Below are 22,500 nucleotides of genomic sequence, written 5' to 3' on the forward strand. Positions count from 1 at the left end.
GTACCTGGCCTTCGTTGACATGGAGAAAGCCTTTGACAGGGTCCCCCGATCCCTTATCTGGTGGTCAATGAGGAAACTTGGGATAGAAGAATGGTTAGTGAGAGCTGTGCAAGCCATGTACAGAGATGCTGCCAGTAAGGTGAGGGTTGGAAATGAGTACAGTAATGAATTCCGGGTAGAGGTAGGGGTCCACCAAGGTTCCGTCCTCAGCCCCCTCCTATTTATCATAGTCCTCCAGGCAATCACAGAGGAATTCAAGACAGGTTGCCCCTGGGAGCTCCTCTATGCTGATGATCTTGCACTAATTGCGCAGTCATTATCAGAACTAGAGGAGAAGTTTAAGGTGTGGCAGCAAGGACTAGAATCGAAGGGCCTTAGAGTCAACCTAGCAAAAACCAAAATCCTAATAAGTAGGAAGGTAGATAAAACACAAACCCCTTCAGGTAGATGGCCCTGCTCAGTATGCAGTAAAGGAGTAGGCAGTAACTCTATAAGATGTACCCGGTGCAAGCTATGGACACATAAGAGGTGCAGCAATATCAAAGGCAGATTAACTACAAAGTTAGTCTTTGTATGTGGCAGATGTTCAGGTGCAATAAACACTGTGAACAAACAGGAAACAACTTCTATCTTATTCCAGGGAGAAAAACTAGAGGTAGTTGATAGCTTCCACTATCTGGGTGACCAAATTAGTAGTGGGGGGTGGGTGCGCTGAAAGTGTAACTGCTAGAATAAGAATAGCCTGGGCCAAGTTTAGAGAGCTCTTACCTCTGCTGGCGACAAAGGGACTCTCACTCAGGGTAAAATGCAGACTGTATGACGCATGTGTACGAACAGCCATGCTACATGGCAGTGAAACATGGGCTGTGACCGCTGAGGATATGCGTAAGCTCGCAAGGAATGAAGCCAGTATGCTCCGCTGGATATGTAATGTAAATGTGCATACCCATCAGAGTGTAAGTATCTTGAGAGAAAAGCTGAACATAAGAAGCGTCAGTAGTGGTGTGCAAGAGAGACGATTGCGCTGGTTTGGACATGTGGTGAGAATGAATGAGGATAGCTGCGTGAAAAAGTGCCACTCCCTAACAGTTGAGGGAACCCGTGGAAGAGGTAGGCCCAGGAAGACCTGGTCTGAGTTCGTGAGGCAAGACTTTCGAACATTGGGCCTCACCGAGGCGATGACTACTGACCGAGACCTTTGGAAATGTGCTGTGCGTGAGAAGACCCGGCAAGCCAAGTGAGATCGTTGCCAGTGCCCCTGGACTGGCTCTTGTGCGGGTGGCACATAAGATGTACCATCCTGAGCGTGACCGTTGCCAGTACCGCCTGACTGGCCTTGTAGGGTTTTCGTGCGAGATCGTTGCCAGTGCCCCTGGACTGGCTCTTGTGCGGGTGGCACATAAAAGACACCATTTCAAGTGTGGCCGTTTTCGTGCGGGTGACACGTAAAAGCACCCACTACACACTCTGAGTGGTTGGCGTTAGGAAGGGCATCCAGCTGTAGAAACTCTGCCAAATTAGATTGGAGCCTGGTGTAGCCATCCGTTTGCACCAGTCCTCAGTCAAATCGTCCAACCCATGCTAGCATGGAAAGCGGACGTTAAACGATGATGATGATATATATGGTGAAGGCACATGGCTTACTGGTTAGGGTGTTGAGCTTACAATCATACGGTCAACAATTCGATCCTTAATGGTGCGTTGTATTTCATGCTGGCATCGGTTGGACGGTTTGACTGAGGACTGGTGAACCAGATGGCTACACCAGGCTCCAATCTGATCTGGCATGGTTTCTACAGCTGGATGCCTTTCCTAATGCCAACCACTCCGAGAGTGTAGTTGGTGCTTTTATGTACCACCGGCACAGGTACCAGTCAGATGGCACTGGCATTGGCCCCACGCAAATGGTGCTTTGTAAGTGCCACTGGCATGAGTGCCAGTCAGGCGGCACTGGTATCGACCCCTCTCTAATGGTGCTTATTACATTTCACTGGCACAGGTGCTAATCAGGCATTACTAGCATTAGCCATGTTCAAACGGTGCTTTTTCTTTGTTACATGTACTCCCATATTTGTCTGAGAGTTGGGTCTTTTGGGTGCTTGGATAAGATGCGGATGTCCAGTTGACTCAAGTTGCCTCCATGCTGGTCTTTGGCAGCATGGTCATAAAAACCACCTTGAAGAACCACATAGTAAAGTTCAACAAAAAACTATACATGCAAGTTCAAGGTGCGGCCATCGGAGTTGGTGTAACTGGAGATGTGGCCGGCCTCTTCATGACCTGGTGGGACAGAAAACTTAAACATATGTTAGCAGAACGGTCCACAACTCTTCTACTTTACAGCAGATATGTAGATGACATTAATATCATAGTTAGGACCAACTCTAGTGACGGTCGTGTAGAAACAGAAAGGAACGTAATGGAGAGCATCCAGCAAATAGCTAACTCCATCCACCAAAGTATCAAGGTAACTGTAAATTACCCAACTAAACACCCCAACAATAGGCTCCCTGTACTTCATATTGAACTTTGGTTAGAGACTGTGAACAATAGAGTGCAGCTCGTCCACTCATATTATATGAAACCCATAGCTTCAAAACATGTTGTTCACAAGAACTAAGTTTTGTCACACAGCATGAAAATTAACATACTGATAGCAGACTTAGTTAGGATAATGAACAACATCTCCCCACTATGTGAACCCTATGAAACGAAAAAACATATAGAGTTCTCTGGATATGATCAGAAAGATAGGGTTCGAGTATACAGGGGAGCTAGAAAGAGGTTAGATGAGATTATAAGTAATGATACCAGTGGTACCTGCCCTAGATATAGAAACAAAGAATGGAATAGAATACAAAGAATTTGTGACAAAGCCAACAGGGCGAACACGTGGTATAAAACCGACAGATTATCAAGGAGTGATGTTTGTAGAGGCCACAGCCCATGGAGAACTAGCGCGTAGGTTTAGAAAAGCTCTTGAGGAGTCCAAACACAACATTAAGATTGTTGAAAAGCCAGGGAACTCCATCAGGTCACAACTATGTAGGACGTACCCCTTTGAGAATACCATATGTACCAATGATAACTGCATGGTATGTAGGATTAGCCCTGGCATTAACTGCAGAAATAGAAATGTAGTTTACAGCATAAAATGCATGGAAGGTGCTTGTAAAGACCTGAATATGACATACATATGGGAAACATCTAGGAGCATTGCAGAACAACTAAACAAACATATGAGACAATACGACGACAAGAAACAGTCGTCCGTTCTCTACCAACATGCCAAAGACCAGCATGGAAGCAACTTGGGTCAACTGGACATCCGCATCTTATCCAAGCACCCAAAAGACCCAACTCTCAGACAAATACCGGAGTACGTCCTTATAAATGAAACTTCCCCAATACTAAATCGGAAATATACATAGATATCATACCCCCATACCCACATTTTACACAGGTAAAGTAGAACAGTTGATGGGCTTTTATGCAGATAGATGTATGTCTGTGTGTGGGGGGGGGGGGGGGGGCGGTATAAAGGTTTATACATGGAGAGAAGACCCTTGACAGGACTTCTTACATGCTAAAAAGGGCAGTTAAACCCAAACCACGATAAAAGGAGTTCTTAAGGCATGCTGCTAATTGGCACTAGAGTGAAAAAAAGTTAGTTAACCCATATCCGCTCACAAAGCCTTAACCAGCTTAGGGTTATATAGAGTGCAGTTGCCAAAGTTAGCAATGCAGTGGGACTGAACATGAAACCATGCTTCTTACCACACAGCCATTGTTGGGATTTCAGTAACTTATACATCACAGAAACAAGGCAACTGGTCTTGTGGGGCCGAGGGCTAAAGAAACATATTTAAAAACGTTTGGGTTATGTGAGTGGCCAGGGAGTGGCTCAGCAATTGTCCCTGTTTTGCAAATATGGAACAAGGGTGCAGGTTACTGGAAGTTGCAGGTGAATGTAGGGGGTGGGGGGCTTAGCAATTGAAGATGGGGGTGGATGTTTGTGGAAATGGGATCAGTTGAGGCATAGAAAGTGTTTTGTTGGTGCAACCAGTGCAAAGATTTTTAGGGGTCTGTTTGCAAGTGAAGAATTTGGCAGGGGATTGGCATGTGTGGAGAGACTGACAAAATGGAGGCTAGGAATTTTATGGGTTTTCAGCAAATTAATTTGTGTATAAGGAAGTGGAATAGTGTCGGGTGTTGGTGGGGGGGGGGGGGGGGCGGGAGGAGGGGGGAAGGATAATGTAGCAGAAAGGTAATTAAAAGTAGTGAGGCTAAGAGCAGAAATATACATATAGGCAATGTATATATATATATATGTAGATATATATATGTGTGTGTGTGTGTATACATATACACACGTCAATATATATATATACACATGCATAGATACACTCATACACATCAGCGTGTGTGTGTGTGTGTATGTGTATGTGTGTGTGTGTACAAACACAGACATTGGGTGGAAGGCACTTATTGTGATAATTTTGATCACAATAACCAGCTAGTAACATCATTTGTGCATGGAAAGTGGACATTAAATTATGATGATGATACGTATATATACATACATACGCATATATACATACATATGTATATACACATAAAACCCTTTGAGGCAGTCCTCCAGCATGGCCACAGTCAAATGACTAACAAGTAAAAGAATATATACATACATACATACACACATATGTGTTTTGTATATATGTATGTATGTGTGTATATACATACACACACACATATATATTGGGCTGAGTGGAAAGTAAGCAATGTTTTGAAACATGAAATTCCTCACAATATATTTCAACAATGTGGAAATTTTATTCATCAAAGTAAATACGATTCCAATCAAGTAATCTTGGTTATGGCATCAGGTTCCTCGTTTGGGCCCCACATTAATTGAATGAAGAAAACAAGGTTGAACAAATGTCCATCTGCAATTCATTGCAGAAACCAGAAGAGGCCTCTTTTCAACAATATGACCGGACTGGCCCTCGCATTTCATTTCTTTTTGACGTGCCACCAGCACGAAAAAAGCACCCACTGCACTCTCGGAGTGGTTGGCTTTAGGAAGGGCATCCAGCTGTAGAAACTCTGCCACATCAGATTGGAGCCTGGTGCAGCCTTCTGGTTTCACCAGTCCTCGGTCAAATCGTCCAACCCATGCCAGCATGGAAAGCAGACATTAAATGACAACAACGATGATATACACACATATATATAATATGTAAGGATGTGTATTCTTTTCTTTTACTTGTTTCAGTTATTTGACTGCGGTCATGATGGAGCACTGTCTTTAGTTGAACAAATCGCCCCCAGGATTTATTCTTTATAGGCCTAGTACTTATTCTATTAGTTTCTTTTGCCGAACCGCTAAGTTACAGGGATGCAAACTCACCAATGTCGGTTGTCAAGCAAAGGTGGGAGGACAAACACAAACATATACATACATATCTCATCATCATCATCATCGTTTAACATCTGCTTTCCATGCTAGCATGGGTTGGACGATTTGACTGAGGACTGGTGAAACCAGATGGCTACACCAGGCTCCAATCTGATTTGGCAGAGTTTCTACAGCTGGATGCCTTTCCTAACACCAACCACTCCAAGAGTGTAGTGGGTGCTTTTACGTGCCTCCGGCACAAGTGCCAGTAAGGCAATGCTGGTAACGATCATGCTCAAATGGTGCTTTTTACTGGTCACCAGCATGGAAGCCAGGCAGCTGTTCTGGCAATGATCATGCTTGGATGGTGCTGTCAGCGCTCCACTGGCACGGGTGCCATTCGTCGAATTGGGTTCAATTTCGATTTCGCTTGGTCTTCGCAAGCAGAGTTTAGTGTCCAATGAAGGACAGGTACGCATAAGTGGGCTGGTTACGCCCCTGGCAAAGGCCACGGGTTATGGTTTCACTTGGCTTGCTGGGTCTTCTGACGCACAGCATATTTCCAAAGGTCTCAGTCACTAGTCATTGCCTGTACGTATATATATATATATATATATATATATATATATATGTGCCACCACCTGTAACCACTTTATTACTTTACTACAAAGCACCAATGTGACTCAGCAAAGGATATTCTTAGCTTTGCTAGAAATAGCAGCCAAATCTCTCACAACTAATATGCCACTGTCTTAAAAAACATAAAAAGTAAATAAATACATGAAAACTAAAATTAAAGTGAACTGGTTGCACAGTAAAAATCTGGGACGTAGTCTTAGGAACCCGGAATGTTTGACTAGAAAAAAAAGTACAAAACAAGCAAACGAAGGAATTGTTACGACTCATGATGTATAACTCTCGGAGACAACAACTACAGGATATATACATCTACAAAAAAATATATATATATATATATATATATATATATATACACATACACACGCCCTGTCCCCATTTTTATTTCAGCATTTTCCTCATCCTTTACCCAACTGTCTTCAAATTTCTTCTTCTTTCTCATCCCACACTCTGGGCCTCTCAACAAAATGTCTGCCATCTCTCTCTAAGTGTCGGCTGCCAAATACGTTTCGACAGACAACCTTCCTCCATCGCAGACAAAATGCTAACAATTTGAAGAAGAAACATCAGAGAGGATGTGAAAGTGGAGATGCAGATGTTTCTAACATTAGCAGAAGCCGACAGATTCTCAAAGAAGGAGAAGATTGGATTGAACCAACCTCAGTGTGTGTGTGTGTGTGTGTGTGTCTGTTATCTTTCACTTGTCTCAGTCAGTAGAATGTGGTCATACTGGGGCAGTGCCTTGAAGAATTTCTAGTCATATGAATCAACTTCTTTTTAAGCCTGGTACTTATTCTGTCAGTCTTTTTGCCAAACCACCAAGCTCTAAGGACATAAACACACCAACACCGGTTACCAATCACTGGTGGGGGACAAACATAAGCACAAAGACTTGCATGTACACACGTGTGTGTGTATGTATATATATATATAGATACATACATATATACATACATATATATACATACATATATACATACATGCATATATATACATACATACATATATATATACATACATACATATATATATACATACATACATATATATATACATACATATACATACATACATATATATAAATACATATATACATATATACATACATATATATAAATACATATATATATATACATACATATATATATATATACATACATATATATATACATACATATATATACATACATATATATATATATATATATATATACATACATATATATATATATACATACATATATACAAAAAGAATTTGTGCCCCGGGTGAGTTTCGAACTCACAATCTCCGCAAAACGTCCGTCTTGTGGTGTGAAACACAAGGAAGGTACTGTCGTTAACGTATCGAGTGTACATAGCTAAGTGCATAGCTAATTTTACAGAGTGCTTTGCGACCCGTAACATCCACTTAGCTATGTACTCTCGATACGTCGACCACATTAACCTCGTCGTGAAATGTAATAATAATACAGATACACATACAGATACGAACACTCCCCTAAATGAGGAACAGGTGATGACAGCTATACAACACATGGCTGACCCTATCCATAGCAGCAATAGATCGGCTACCGTAGACTACCGTTCTAAACACCCCAGTAACTGTTACCCGTCCTAGATACTGAGCTCCGGAGAGAAAATACAAGAATTGACGGAACTGTTCCACCCTGTCTACTCCACTCACACCACTCTAAACCTGTGGCTGATCCACGGGTAACCCGTAGTGACTCTGCGATGTCAAGTACTGCCAAGATCAACATCCTCGTAGCAGCCTTAGTTGGTGTAATGAGGAATGTATCCCCACTATGCCAACCACAACAACACATCCAGCACCATATATTCCGAATGCAACGTTCCGGATACACACAGCATTATAGAATCAGGGTGTACAATGGAGCGGAAACAAAATTCGAACGCATCCTAAGAGATGCTGAAAACGGTACATGGCCCCTGTACCGCAACAAGTTCTGGAATAGGTTAGAGGGGGAGGCCAACAAAAGAAATAAGAACGATACTTGGTATGATAACAAGAAGTTTCACAGTGTAATGTTTGTTGATGCTACACCTATGAACGTATTAAGTAAGGCATTCAAGAAAATCCTGCACACAACTGGCCTTAAGATCAAAGTTGCAGAAAAGACAGGTAGGACTATCAAATCTGTATTATGTAGATCATATCCGTTTGATAGAATCATCTGTCAAAATAATTGTGCAGTATGTCCTACCAGATCAAGTGCCAAGAAGGAGCTTGCGCGACTAACCCAGAGTCATACATTGGTGAGACTTCTAGGAGTATCAATGATAGGCTCAAAGAACACCTGGACAACTGCATTGAAAAGAAACCAAACTCCATCTTCTACCAGCATGCTGTAGACTGCCACAAGGGCTCGTTAGGGAGACTTAATTTAAATATCTTATCCACACATCCCACTGATGCAATGCTGAGACAAGTCACTGAAGCTGTCTGTATACAGGAATACAAACCCTCTCTCAACCGTAAATGCGAGTGGGGTAACATCCAGATTCCACTCGGGAGTACACCTCTATAATCACCCTCCTCTCTCTTTTACATGTGGAATTCCATTCCCTACATACATGTTGAGATGCATAATACATATATATATGTAGTTATATATAACCGTATGAGCGTATATAGTTTGATATGTATGTACGTATGTGCAGATGCATATGTGTGTGCACGTGTGTGTATGTGTTGCGCGTTGTGTATATGACTATGTGCGTATGAACATGTGTAGATATGAGTATGTGTAGATACATCTATGTGTGGCATGTTTATGTGTGTTAAAAAAAAGGTTTTAATAAAATAACAATATTAAAAAAATGCATGTTTGAATTTAACCGTTATCCTTGTATTAGTGTCATATATATTTGTATATATGTATGTGTGTGTGTATATATGTGTATATATGTATAGGTGTAGTGATGGATAAGCGTATATGTGTGTATACTTTAAGATTATACGTATATTTGTGAGTGTGTGTGAGTGTCAATATGAGCGTGTGTACTTGTATATACGTATACGCCAGGTTATATATGTGCATATAAGCAAGGTTATATATGTGCATATAAGAAAGGTTATATATGTGCATATAAGAAAGGTTATATATGTGCATATAAGCAAGGTTATATATGTGCATATAAGCAAGGTTATATATGTGCATATAAGCAAGGTTATATATGTGCATATAAGCAAGGTTATATATGTGCATATAAGCAAGGTTATATATGTGCATATAAGCAAGGTTATATATGTGCATATAAGCAAGGTTATATATGTGCATATAAGCAAGGTTATATATGTGCATATAAGCAAGGTTATATATGTGCATATAAGCAAGGTTATATATGTGCATATATGCATACATTCGTTGTATCCATTCACCGTTAGACGGTGGTGAGAGGGACAAAGGCACACAGACACACATATGTGTGTGTGTGTGTGTTTACATATGTGTAGATGCATATGTGTGTGTATATACAACCTTCAACAAAGTAAGTCGTGTATACAACTTGAACTGACGCACATATCCGTACATAAACATACGTTCACATGTACACACACACACACCCACCCGTATCTCTATCTGTCTATATGTCTGTACTTACACCCGTGCAGTTGGCACATGTGAAATTGCATTGTTGTTATGTAGTTTCATCATTACGTATAAGCTACACAGCAAAAGTACGTAAAGGGAAGCAAGCAGACCATGTTGATATATAATAACAATGTAATGTTAGTATTAGTTATGTTAAAGCAATGGGCATATATACACAAATGTGCCCCACCAATTTGCACGTACACAGATGATTACGCGATATAGGTATATGTGTGTGCCTCTCTCTCTCTCTCTCTGTATATGTGTATATATATATATATATATATATATATATATATATATATATATATATATATGAACGTTATATATACATTCACGTTAAATATACAGATACTTAAATGGTCAAATATATTTACATATTTCTACAAAATGATATATCTAAAGTTTGATGATAAAAGTACGTTAAAAAAAAGTCACTGAAGCTGTCTGTATACAGGAATACAAACCCTCTCTCAACCGTAAATGCGAATGGGGTAACATCCAGATTCCACTCGGGAGTACACCTCTATAATCACCCTCCTCTCTCTTTTACATGTGGAATTCCATATATATATATGTGTGTGTGCGTGTGTGTATTTGTATGTATCTATATGCATGTGATTGCATATCTATGCATTCACACACACACACATGCTTCCATATACACAAACAGGAGAGACATGTGTATAATCCGCGCTGGAAACAACGTTTATAGGCGGAAGCAAACTTCATGTTACGGTAATGAGGGAAGTAGTGGGGGATGGGCGCGGTGGAAGCGGCGCTACCAAATTACTGAGTAGATAATAGCAGATGGGAGAGAGGAAAAGAGTTTTTTTTATATAGAAAAGTACGTGTACATACATATGCAAATGCATGCACACACACACACACACACACACACACACACACACACACTGACCGCGAAGAATATGCATCAGTGAAACACGACCTAAATAATATATTCCATGAACACATTCCATCCGCCTTAGAAGACGCCCTTGAAAATGGGGGCTTCTCTACCAAAATAAACCGAAGGCCGAAAGAGATTATATTAAGAGCCATCGACGACATAGGAAGAGATTATCTACAACTATGTAATGAACCCTCGTTCTGGCAGATTAACGCTTGTATATATGCATTGGCTGTTGCTACGAAACAATCTATGAACGACACACACACTTTAAATAAACATAACAGGAATGAGCATAAAACCATAAGCGAGAGAACTGTGCCAGCATGCGTTCTGAAAACAGAGAAGAGAATTGCATGGTTACTGAAGACCATCAGTCAAGGGACAATGCTTCTCGCCTGCAAAGAAACAGGCTACTATACGTCCCACCAGCAGAGATCAAAGAAAAGGATGGAAGTAACGTTTGGGGACAGTAAGAAAGCAACCCTCAGGTGTAAACTAATCACTCTCAAACAAGAATTGAAGGCTGTCAGTGAGAGACTCCGATGCCAGAAGAGAGTAACTGAACGTAGAAGGATAAGCAGAAAGTTTAGCCAAAACCAGGCAGTGGAGTATAGAGACATGAGAGGGAAGACAGTGAGCATTACTGAACCCCCTTCGCAAGATGATGTGGACTCCTTCTGGAGAAAGATCTGGGGAGAAGAAAAGGAGTTTAACCGAAATGCTCTATGGCTGCAGAAAATAAAAAATGATTATTGTCCGGGGATTATACCCAAGACATACAAGATTGACGGTGATGTTCTTGCAACTGTCCTCCAAAAACTCCATGATGGTAAAGCACCGCGTAGGGACCTGATCGTTGGATACTGGTACAAGAAGCTTACCTGTTACCAACCGTACCTTATTAAACTGTAGCAGCAAGCCCTCAATGGAGATGGCAGCATACCAGACTGGTTGGCTCTGGCGGAAACAAAGCTTGTTCCGAAAAGCAAGGAAACCCAATTGGCAAAAAATTACAGGCCTATTGCATGCCAAAATTTAATGCATAAGATTTATACAGCATGCCTAAGCAGATTCCTCCAAGACCACTGTGAAAACAATAGTATAATCACAGCTGAACAAGCAGCTGGGAAGAAAGGAGTCTGGGGATGTACTGAACAACTACTTATAAATAAGGTAGTAATGACGGAGGTACGGCAGCACAGAAGGAATCTGGTCTCCATGTGGCTTGACTATAAAAAAGCCTTCGACTCTGTCCACCATTCGTGGATGCTAGAAGCCCTCCGACTTGCTAAAGTCCCAGGGAACTTGATTAATGCCATATCTAACCTGACATCTTCCTGGGCCACCTCTCACACAGACATCTGGAGACGTCTCTATGAGAGGTCGTAATACTTGTGAGAGGAAGTAGGACAGTCTATAGTTGGGGCACCACCTTTAGCTGAGCAAAACGACCCCAGGACTTATTCTATCGGTCTCTTTTGCCAAACCTCTAGGTTACGGGGACGTAAACACACCAGCATCGGTTGTCCAGCAATGCTAGGGGCACAAACACAAACATAAACACACATATATATATATATATAGATAGATAGATACGACGGGCTTCTTTCAGTTTCCGTCTACCAAATCGACTCACAAGGCTTTGGTCGGCCCGAGGCTATAGTTGAAGTCACTTGCCCAAGGTACTATGCAGTGGGACTGAACCCAGAACCATATGGTTGGTCAGCAAGCTACTTACCACACAGCCACCCCTTCGCCTATTCACATAGCCACCCCGGCACCATATATATGTTTCTTTATGTTTCTTTATATTTTAAAGTTTATTTTCATTATTATTCTAATTCTTCATTCTTTTGGGTTTTATATACTTCTAATTACCATTTACATATATACACACATCCTTTTATCTTCTAGACAAGTGGTATAGACAAATAGAATAAAAAATCTCTCTACTTAAATTGTAATTATCCCATGGATGACCAGTAACTCCAGGGATATCATATTTCAAGTTTAATGGAGCTTGACACTATCTGTCAGACACACCTCATGTATGTCTGTCTATTCATACATACATATCTACATACATACCCACACACTCATTTATTCATACATACATGCATTCATACATATATATATATATATATATACATATATACATATGTACATACATACACATATATATATATACATACATATGTATATATCAAACAATAAGCAACACGGATTTCAAAAGTGATTGCAGTACGCACGTTTCATGCTACTTCAATTTATTTAAGTAATGTGAGCATTACCTTAAATGCAATATGAAGAGCAATCTTCAGCTGCACGAAAATGCAGAAAAAAGACATATTATAAATGTGGTAACATATTAAATCCAAGTGGGAGAGAGCATACATAAAATCCAAATGTGAGGAAGAATATATAAGTCCATCTTGACATAGCGGAGTCTATCAGGCTAGTAATTGATTCTAGACAAAAGTTTTAACTGTCTCAGAATTCTATTGTTTCTTATCTAGTGGCCATAGCAAAGGGACAATTACTTCTAAAGAGAGGGAAGGTGTAAGCAGTATGCATGGACAAGGCTATAAAAGTATTAGAATCTAGAGGTTTCACTGGTCGTAGTAGTATCAGGTCATTTTATTACTATCAAAATGTTGAGGAATTATAGCCCTAGGTATATGGGTCAAATAGGTTTTTTACTTTTAGTCTGAATAGAGTAACAGTATAGTGGTACAGACAACAACAGAACTCTAACTAATGTTTACACAATAAGAGGTATGTTAATAAAATAAATAAAATGAGATGTAATTATCTTCCACAAAAATCATGAAATAATGTCAATAAAAGTCCTATTTTTTTAAAAATTTAAAAGTGTGAGTAGAGCAATGCACACATGATACCCTAAGGTCTAATCTATTATTGATTAGATTAGGATTGTTCCTAAGTTTAAAAATTTCATATATTTCCATAGAACACAATTCACATCCATATCTATTATTTCTATAAGGTTGAGCTTTTCTTATAATTTCCCATTTAAAGAATTTAATACATTAGGTGGATGATTGGATAATCTACTTACATATCTAGTAGTTTCATTTTCTTTTCTATATGGGTGGTATAATCTAGTTTCTATGTTGAGAGTGGTATCTAAGAAATTTACAATTTTATTACCATATTCATAAGTAATGTCTAAGTTAAAACTTTTAAAAATTTTTCTGATTTTCTTTCTTATTCTCTCAATGAATGATTTGCTATTACTAGGGATGATGAATAAAGCATCATCTCTATATAGACCACCTTTTAGTTCAGGGATTTCTTTGTTTAAGCAATATAAGAGGTAAGGGCCAAACAGACCGATAGAATAAGTACTAGACTTACAAAGAATAAGTCCTTCTCTCCCCCCCCCCCCGCCCAACAAAAGTACATCGAGTGAAAGCCAATGTCAAGACGATGCTGATTTGTTTCATCGATGTAAAAGGAATTGTCCACACAGAATAAAAGATAAGAGATACATACACACACACACACACACACACACACACGTACATACACATATATTATCGTAAATTTGATAAGGAAGTATAAACTTCACAATTTTACCTTTAAACATAAAGATAAGAGACAGCAAGGAATTGTCATGCCACAAATTATGTATATATTATGTACATATGTATATATATATGTATAGATGTATGTACGAGTGGATTTGGTAGACGGAAACTGAAAGAAGCCCGTCGTATATATCTATGTATGTGTGTATGAGTGTCTGTGTTTGTCCCCCAAACATCACTTAACAACCGATGCTGGTGTGTTTATGTCCCCGTAACTTAGCGGTTCGGCAAAAAGAGACCGATAGAATAAGTACTAGGCTTCCAAAGAATAAGTCCTGGGGTCGATTTGCTCGACTAAAAGTGGTGTTACAGCATGGCCACAGTCAAAAGACTGAAACAAGTAAAAGAGTAAAAGAGTATACATGTATATATATATATATATATATATATATATATATATATATATATATATATATACAGACGTACATATATATATAGATATATATATATATATATACAGAATCCTTTGTGTTTTGTTTTTATTTTACATTTCCAATTTTTATATATATATACCATCATCATCATCATCGTCGTTTAACGTCCGCTTTCCATGCTAGCATGGGTTGGACGATTTGACTGAGGACTGGTGAAACCAGATGGCTACACCAGGTTCCAATCTGATTTGGCAGAGTTTCTACAGCTGGATGCCATTCCTAACGCCAACCACTCAGAGAGTGTAGTGGGTGTTTTTTACTTGCCACCGGCACGAAGGCCAGTCATGCTGTACTGGCAACGGCCACGCTCAAAATGGTGTATTTTATGTGCCACCCGCACAAGAGCATCACCTCATCCCAGGTCTTCCTGGGCCTACCTCTTCCCTCCTATTCTAGTAGGGGATGAGGCATGATCGCACAAAACACTCACCTTAGCCCTCATCCCTGTCTTTCACTGCTAAACCCAACATTAAACCATGATCAACACTCGCAACAAACCTTCATCTTCAGTACTGATCCTGTTTAATCTCTACCCTCCCCATCGCTACAAAGCCTAACCCCTAGTTCAAACTTTGATCTCTTACCTAACTATTCTCTCTAAAAACCGTTCACAAATCCCCAAGCTAACCCTAATATAGTCTAAAGTCTGAACCCCAATCCTAACAACAAACCCTCAACAAAATAAGAAAAACAGCAAATACTCAACAAAATAAGAAAAACTACTTACCTTTGGCAATTTGCCAACTATAACAGAAAACATGATATGCAAACAACGAGCAAAATATCAACCAACAACATTTGAACGTCAGATTTTTTTTAAAGTCAATTTTTTTATTTTTAAAGTCAGATTGTTTTTTTTTTTAAAGTCAGATTATTATTTTTTTTTTTTAACCCTTTCGTTACTAACCCGGCCGTAGCCGGACGAAAAGATTTTGGTTCATAAGACTAACCCGGCCGTAGCCGGCCGAGCATACCCATTGTTATTTAAATGTATATTTGAACCCAAATCTCGTTAATACAGTCGTTAAAACACCTGATTTCACTTTGCAAACAGTTGAGTTATTGTCTCCCACATTGTTTGGCCTGATATTTGAACTCAGTGAATTTTGGAAGATTTCTTTCCACATTTTTTGCAGCGTTGATTTTTTTCAACTTTGAAGATGGAGAGGAGTTTCATGCTATCAAGCAGTGATTCCGAATTTGAAGGTTTTTCAACAGAAGATATGGAGACATCGAAGAAAAGAATGAATGAGCTACAAAAGCACGTGGTGAACGATAAGGAATCGGATATTTCTGGATCCGAAACCGAAATCAGCGATTCTGAAAGCGGCGACGGTGACAGCGAGGATGATTTTACACCAGAATGGAGTAAAAATTAAAACAAACGTTTTTATTATCAATTTTTGTGAGGAAACAGGGTCTAGCCATAGTCTTTCTCAGGAAGCGAAACCTTTAGACTTCCTTTTCATGCTTGTTTCAACTGATTACTGCGGAAACAAACCGTTACGAAGAATGTAAACGAACCGGGAAAAAAAAGATAGCTTGCGGTTTCCTGTAACTGTAGATGAAATACGGGCATTTTTTGCCATAAATATTATTATGGGTAGGAATTTCAACCATGTTTCGTGGTCTGCTACCACAACAGCTCCTTTATAGGATCCAGTTAGCTCAAGACATCATGAGGAGGAACCACGTCCGGTTTCGGCCCCTACTCCTCTACCGTTTTGATGTGGCGGGGCCAGTTCTGGTGTTGGGTGGATGTCTTCTTTCACTGTTTGTGACTGTTCTAATTCAACTGTGGAATGTCCTTCGCTATGGTTATTTTCCGGAAGGTTCTCGCCACACGTCTTACGGTTCATCAACCCGCGTTGTTGAATTACTTTCTTCTGACATACCTTCCCTTGGTGGATTAGGATCCAGTTAGCTCAAGACATCATCAGGAGGAACCACGTCCGGTTTCGGCCCCTACTCCTCTACCGTTTTGACGTGGCGGGGCCACCCCCTTTCGGAGGTGTCTTCAGCTCTGGTGTTGGGTGCATGTTACCCAGACTAACAAATTACTGGAGCGATCAGGAACCTTTTGGCGATGAATATATTTCCAGTATTATGAACGAGTACGATTCGTGAAGCTGAACCAATATTTACATGTGAGGGACACTAGCAGTACCCCCCCGCCCCAGTACGTGGAGAACTTTGAGACAAAAATTATGCAATAGAATTGATTAAGAACCCTTTCTTTAATTATGTTCCAAATATCACATTAATATCTCTTTTACTTGTTTCAGTCTTTTGACTGTGGCCATGGTGGAGCACCGCCTTTTAGTCGAGCAAATCGACCCCAGGACTTACTCTTTGGAAGCCTAGTACTTTTTCTATCGGTCTCTTTTGCCGAACCGCTAAGTTACGGGGACATAAACACACCAGCATCGGTTGTCAAGCGATGTTGGGGGGGGGGACAAACACAGACATACAAACACATACACACATACATATATACATACATACATATATACGACAGGCTTCTTTCAGTTTCCGTCTACCAAATCCACTCACAAGGCTTTGGTCGGCCCGGGGCTATAGTAGAAGACACTTGCCCAAGATGCCATGCAGTGGGACTGAACCCGGAACCATGTGGTTGGCAAAACAGCCACTCCTACACACATATATATATATATAGGAGGGGCTTCTTTCAGTTTCCGTCTACCAAATCCACTCACAAGGCTTTGGTTGGCCCGAGGCTATAGTAGAAGACATTTGCCCAAGATGCCACGCAGTGGGACTGAACCCCGGGACCATGTGGTTCTTAAGCAAGCTACTTATCACACAGCCACTCCTACACCTATATATATATATATATATATATATAAGACGGGCTTCTTTCAGTTTCCGTCTACCAAATCCACTCACAAGGCTTTGGTCGGCCCGAGGCCATAGTAGAAGACATTTGCCCAAGATGCCACGCAGTGGGACTGAACCCCGGGACCATGTGGTTGGTAAGCAAACTACTTACTACACAGCCACTCCTAAAAGTTATAGGTGTTTAATGAGACTAGTCTAAATTCATGATTATTTTAGAATTTAATTGAAACTCATGAGGGGTCTATTTTGGCCAGAAATATAGTAACGAAAGGGTTACAGTCAAATTTTTAATTTTTAAAGTCAGATTGTTTTTTTTTTTTTGTTTCTTATGTCGAATCATGAAATAGAAAAACTACTTACCTTTGGCAATTTGCCAACTATAACAGAAAACATGGTATGCAAACAACGAGCAAAATATCAACCAACAACATTTGAAAGTCAGATTTTTTTGATTTTTTTAATGTGTTGAATCATGAAATACACTTGTTTACTAAATACAGTTGTCCTTGTATTCACACAGTATTCTTTATCGAAACTTATCAACCACATAAGGTTCTTACCACATTGTCTTAGAATGAAATTACTATATACAGGGGGACCCAAAAGTAGGTTCGCAGTTCTTCAACAATCTCTTTTGCATTCATATATTAACAGTTTAGATCTTAATTATAAAACAATATGAAACCATTATTCTATGCCAATTTAGTTAATTGTAAGGTAGAAGGCATGTAAATAGCACCTTTTGAGCGGGATCGTTACCAGCGTCGCCTTCCTGGCATCTGTGCCTGCGACACACGTGAAAGTGCATTGCATCCACAAGTCATCAAGCTAATCATTATCATGCGAAATGAAGTTGATGTTTTTATTTATAACAGAAACAAATTAATTATTGCAATGAAAATAAGAAATACAATTAACATGTATATGTATCATCATCATCATTTAACATTCGTTTTTCAGGCTGTCATGGGTTGGACTATTTCACATGATCTGAGACGAATTACTACACTTAGCTCTAATGTGTGTTTTGACATGGTTTCTCTATGTCTGAGTAACAGTTTCGGTAACACTGACACTAGAAAAATTACCAAGTAAATTTCAAGGCAGAGTAGATTGCTAGTAGTGAGAGAGGTGGCTTCATCCTCAGCTGTAGTATGATAGAGGGACAGGTAGAGGTGTGTTGCTGCAGAGAAAGCACATGGCTACCCCGCATCTAATTATCACGTTTTCGTTGCTAAAGTGAAACTAAGAAACAGAAAACTGTGTAAGCCAAGGAACAACTGTATTTTATGAAAACATTGCAAAAGGAATTAAACTGAAACAGATATCAACAGGACACATACAACCCATGCTAGTATGGAGAAAATGATGATTACTTATTTATTATTATTATTATAACAACAACAACAACCACAATGATAGTAACACCCTACACTCTGCCTTCTACAACCCTAACCCTAACAACTAATCTTATGACATGACAAGGATCTCCCCCACAGACTTACCCTTCAACAAAAGGGCATGTATCCCACCCCAAATCGACAGTGAAACAGAAGCAAAGATCTCCTTAGCAAGAAATAGACTCCGACATATCTTAGACTAATACAACAAATCCACTAAAAAACATAGTGAGGAGGGGACCCACCAAATCAGCTCCTCTGTTGACAGAGGCCTACATAAACTGAGACAGCGAATTAGGAACAGGGAATTAGTGTGCCTCCCTACGGACAAGTCTGGCAGACTGTCAATAGACAGCCGTCAGAATTATGTCCAAACTATGCAACAACACATCAGTAACATGAGAGAAGTTACACAAGAACATGAAAAAGTGGAAAAAAATCCTCAACGCACACATGGGAATGTGGTGCAACATACTCCAACGTACAAAAAGGACAGCACACAATTTCCAAGCTACCAACAACGACATTCCTACACTATATGGGTTACTCAAAGACCACAAACCCTACATAAACCCTGTCATGGGACCTCCAACCAGACCAGTTTGTGGAGCAAATATCTCCAGCATCTGTACACTGTCCTAATTCCTCTCACAAGTATTACGACCTCTCATAGAGACGTCTCCAGATGTCTGTGTGAGCATGGAAGATCTTCCTCAGTAGAATCAGTACTTGCAACTACTCCGACGACCTAACAGGTTGTGTAGTGGGTAGTATGGATGTGATTTCACTCTACCCATCTATAGACATAGATTTTGCTGTGGGGATATGCATTCAGGTGATCTGTGAGAGTGAAGTGGAGTTCCGCAAGGTCAACACGAGGGAACTGGGCCTCCTCCTCAGACTAAGCTACGACAGTAACTATTTGGATGACCATGACCTCAGTAGATTCTGCCCCACCAGGCCACAGAGGGGAAGACCACCCACCATCACTTCAGCAGTGAAAAAGAAGCACCACTCAACACTGGAGTGGCTGGACTGCACCCACCCAAAACCTGAGAACAACAATCAGGTGAAGGAAATGATGGCTCATGCAATAGGGGCCAGTATAAAAACCACCTTGAAGAACCACATAGTAAAGTTCAACAAAAAACTATACATGCAGGTTCAAGGTGCAGCCATCGGCGTTGGTGTAGCTGGAGATGTGGCCGGCCTCTTCATGACCTGTTGGGACAGAAAACTCAAACATATGTTAGCAGAACGGTCCACAACTCTTCTACTTTACAGCAGATATGTAGATGACATTAATATCATAGTTAGAACCAACTTTTATTTATATGCGATGTAATTGTTCCTTTTTGGAATGGCATTGTTAGGGAGGTGTGAGTGGCCAGATCTGGCCAGTTTGAACCTAAAACAGAATATTTGGGCCTCAACGGGCCCTGCCTTATTTAACATTGTCCCAAAACTGATCAAAGAGGAAAAGGATCCTATCAGCTTTTTCAAGGAATACCAGGTGAGCTACCCATACCTGGGTACAACTCACTCAACAAGAACTCCCCACTTGAGTGGACCATGATACCGCAAAACTTGGCTTTAAAAGGATTTAGATAATCCTATCAGGTGGTGCTATTAAATTGGACATGGCCTGGACCAATCTTTGGTTGAAACATATCAAAGTTTTATCTAAGATATACATATGTACATATGCATCATCATCATCATCATCATGGGTTGGATGGTTTGACTGAGGACTGGCAAGCCAGCAGGCTGTACCAGGTTTCATTCTGATCTGGTAAGGTTTCTACAGCTGGATGCCCTTCCAAATGCCAACCACTACAAGAGTGAAGTGGGTGCTTTTACGTGGGCCAGTCAGGCAGCACTAGCAACAACCATGCTCAAATGGTGCTTTTTACATGCCACTGTATATACATATATATATGTATATATGTATGTATGTATGTGTTTGTATCGTAGAGGCCTGTGGCTTAGTGGTTGCAGTGTGTCCTGCGCTCAATTGCAAGGCTGTGAGTTCCCGGTGGTGGTGTTGTGTCCTGCCATTCAGCTGGCAGAAAGGAGTTGTACATGGGATTCAAAAAGGGCCATTCTTCTCCCATTCTCAGTCACACTGAACCTCCATGAGAACTATGTTAAGGATTATGCAATGTCTGTGGAGTGCTCAGCCACTTGTATGCTAATTTCACAAGCAAGTCGTTCCATTGATCAGATCATTGAGCACTCATCGTCATAACTGACGGGAATGCCTGTTAGTTACATATGCATACGTACACACACACACAGACACACACATATATATACACACACATAAATACATTCATACATATAAATGGGAGAATTTACGAAAAAAACAACAACAGACGAGGACAGGTGGTGTAAACAACAAAAGGATGTATTAGTTTAACGCTCGGGAATACTAAAAGTCTTTGACGTTTCGAGCACCGTTAGGGGCACCTGTGCCCAGCGTCGCCTTCCTGGCACTTGTGCCAGATGGCACGTGTAAAGACATTCAAGCGAGATTGTTGCCAGTGCCCCTGGACTGGCTCTTGTGCAGGTGGCACGTAAAATACACCATTCTGAGCGTGGCCGTTGCCAGTACCGCCTGACTGTTCTTCGTGCTGGTGGCACGTAAAAATCCCCCACTACACTCTCCGAGTGGTTGGCGTTAGGAAGGGCATCCAGCTGTAGAAACTCTGCCAAACTCTGTCTAAATTTCCTGCTGCTAGGGTCCAGTAGGCAGCCCCAGCAAGTCTTCGGGTCATCTTGAAATGGCCACCACCGGGTAGCATCGGATCTTTGGCCTCCCTTTTTTTCACACTCGTTATCAGGTAGTACTCAAGCCATGGTTGTTTTCAAGTCCTGCTGATTGGTTAGGTACAGAATGGAGCCAGTCAGATGGAATCCCTTGCAATGGTCACAACCTCGCTCTTCTCAGAATCTCTTTGTTTCTGACCTGATCTGCCAGTGTGCTCTCAACATCTTTCTCAGATACATTTCATTGAATACAATTAGTTTTCTATTCCTCTTTGTTGTCTTCTTCCAAATGTTTTAAACTTTTAAATTTATTATGCTACCATGTTATGTTGGATATATATCTTTTGAAATACTAAATATTGATTTCCTAAATATATTATTGATGAATTAATAATATAAAATCACATATATTTGCTCAAGATAATTGAGCACTCAACATAAGTTCAATTATATATTCTTTTAGAATATTACTCATAAAAGTTATATATATATATATATGTATATATATATGTATATATATATATATATATATATATATACACACAGACATATACACTGCTATATATATATATATAAATATATATATACACACGCACACAGATGCATATATATACACACACACATGTAACTATTTGGACTTTGAGTATATGCCTATTCTTATGTCAGTCAAAGCACATTCACCGTTTCAGGCTACCTGATGTCATCCTCCACAGAAACTCTACAATTTTCACTGGATTTATGTCAGGAAACCCACAATGTTTGTTGTGTTTATTGTTGATAAAAGAAACAGAAGATGGATTTAGAATCTTTTATTCGACATGACAATCGTTTCAGCACATCCTTCAATCTGTCCCACCCACATC

The 22,500-nt window shown here is 40.2% G+C and overlaps 2 protein-coding genes and 1 long non-coding RNA gene across 6 annotated transcripts in view; 2 read left to right on the top strand and 1 right to left on the bottom strand.

The window, feature by feature from the left end:
• Positions 1-22,500, bottom strand: part of LOC149134280 (uncharacterized) — an 880,637-nt gene that overhangs the window by 151,793 nt on the left and 706,344 nt on the right. The gene's annotated exons all lie outside the window — the stretch shown is intronic.
• The window catches only part of LOC149134281 (uncharacterized), a 438,594-nt gene that overhangs the window by 145,841 nt on the left and 270,253 nt on the right, over positions 1-22,500 (top strand). The gene's annotated exons all lie outside the window — the stretch shown is intronic.
• The window catches only part of LOC149134283 (uncharacterized), a 62,006-nt gene continuing 47,161 nt past the window's right edge, over positions 7,656-22,500 (top strand). The window contains exon 1 of the mRNA XM_089355973.1: positions 7,656-8,177. Coding sequence (XP_089212099.1) covers positions 7,769-8,177 — 409 coding nt within the window. The 5' untranslated portion in view covers positions 7,656-7,768. The remainder of the gene's footprint in view (positions 8,178-22,500) is intronic.

This window comes from Octopus bimaculoides, chromosome 8, assembly GCF_046866305.1.
Source record: "Octopus bimaculoides isolate indiv1 chromosome 8, ASM4686630v1, whole genome shotgun sequence".
NCBI lineage: Eukaryota > Metazoa > Mollusca > Cephalopoda > Octopoda > Octopodidae > Octopus > Octopus bimaculoides.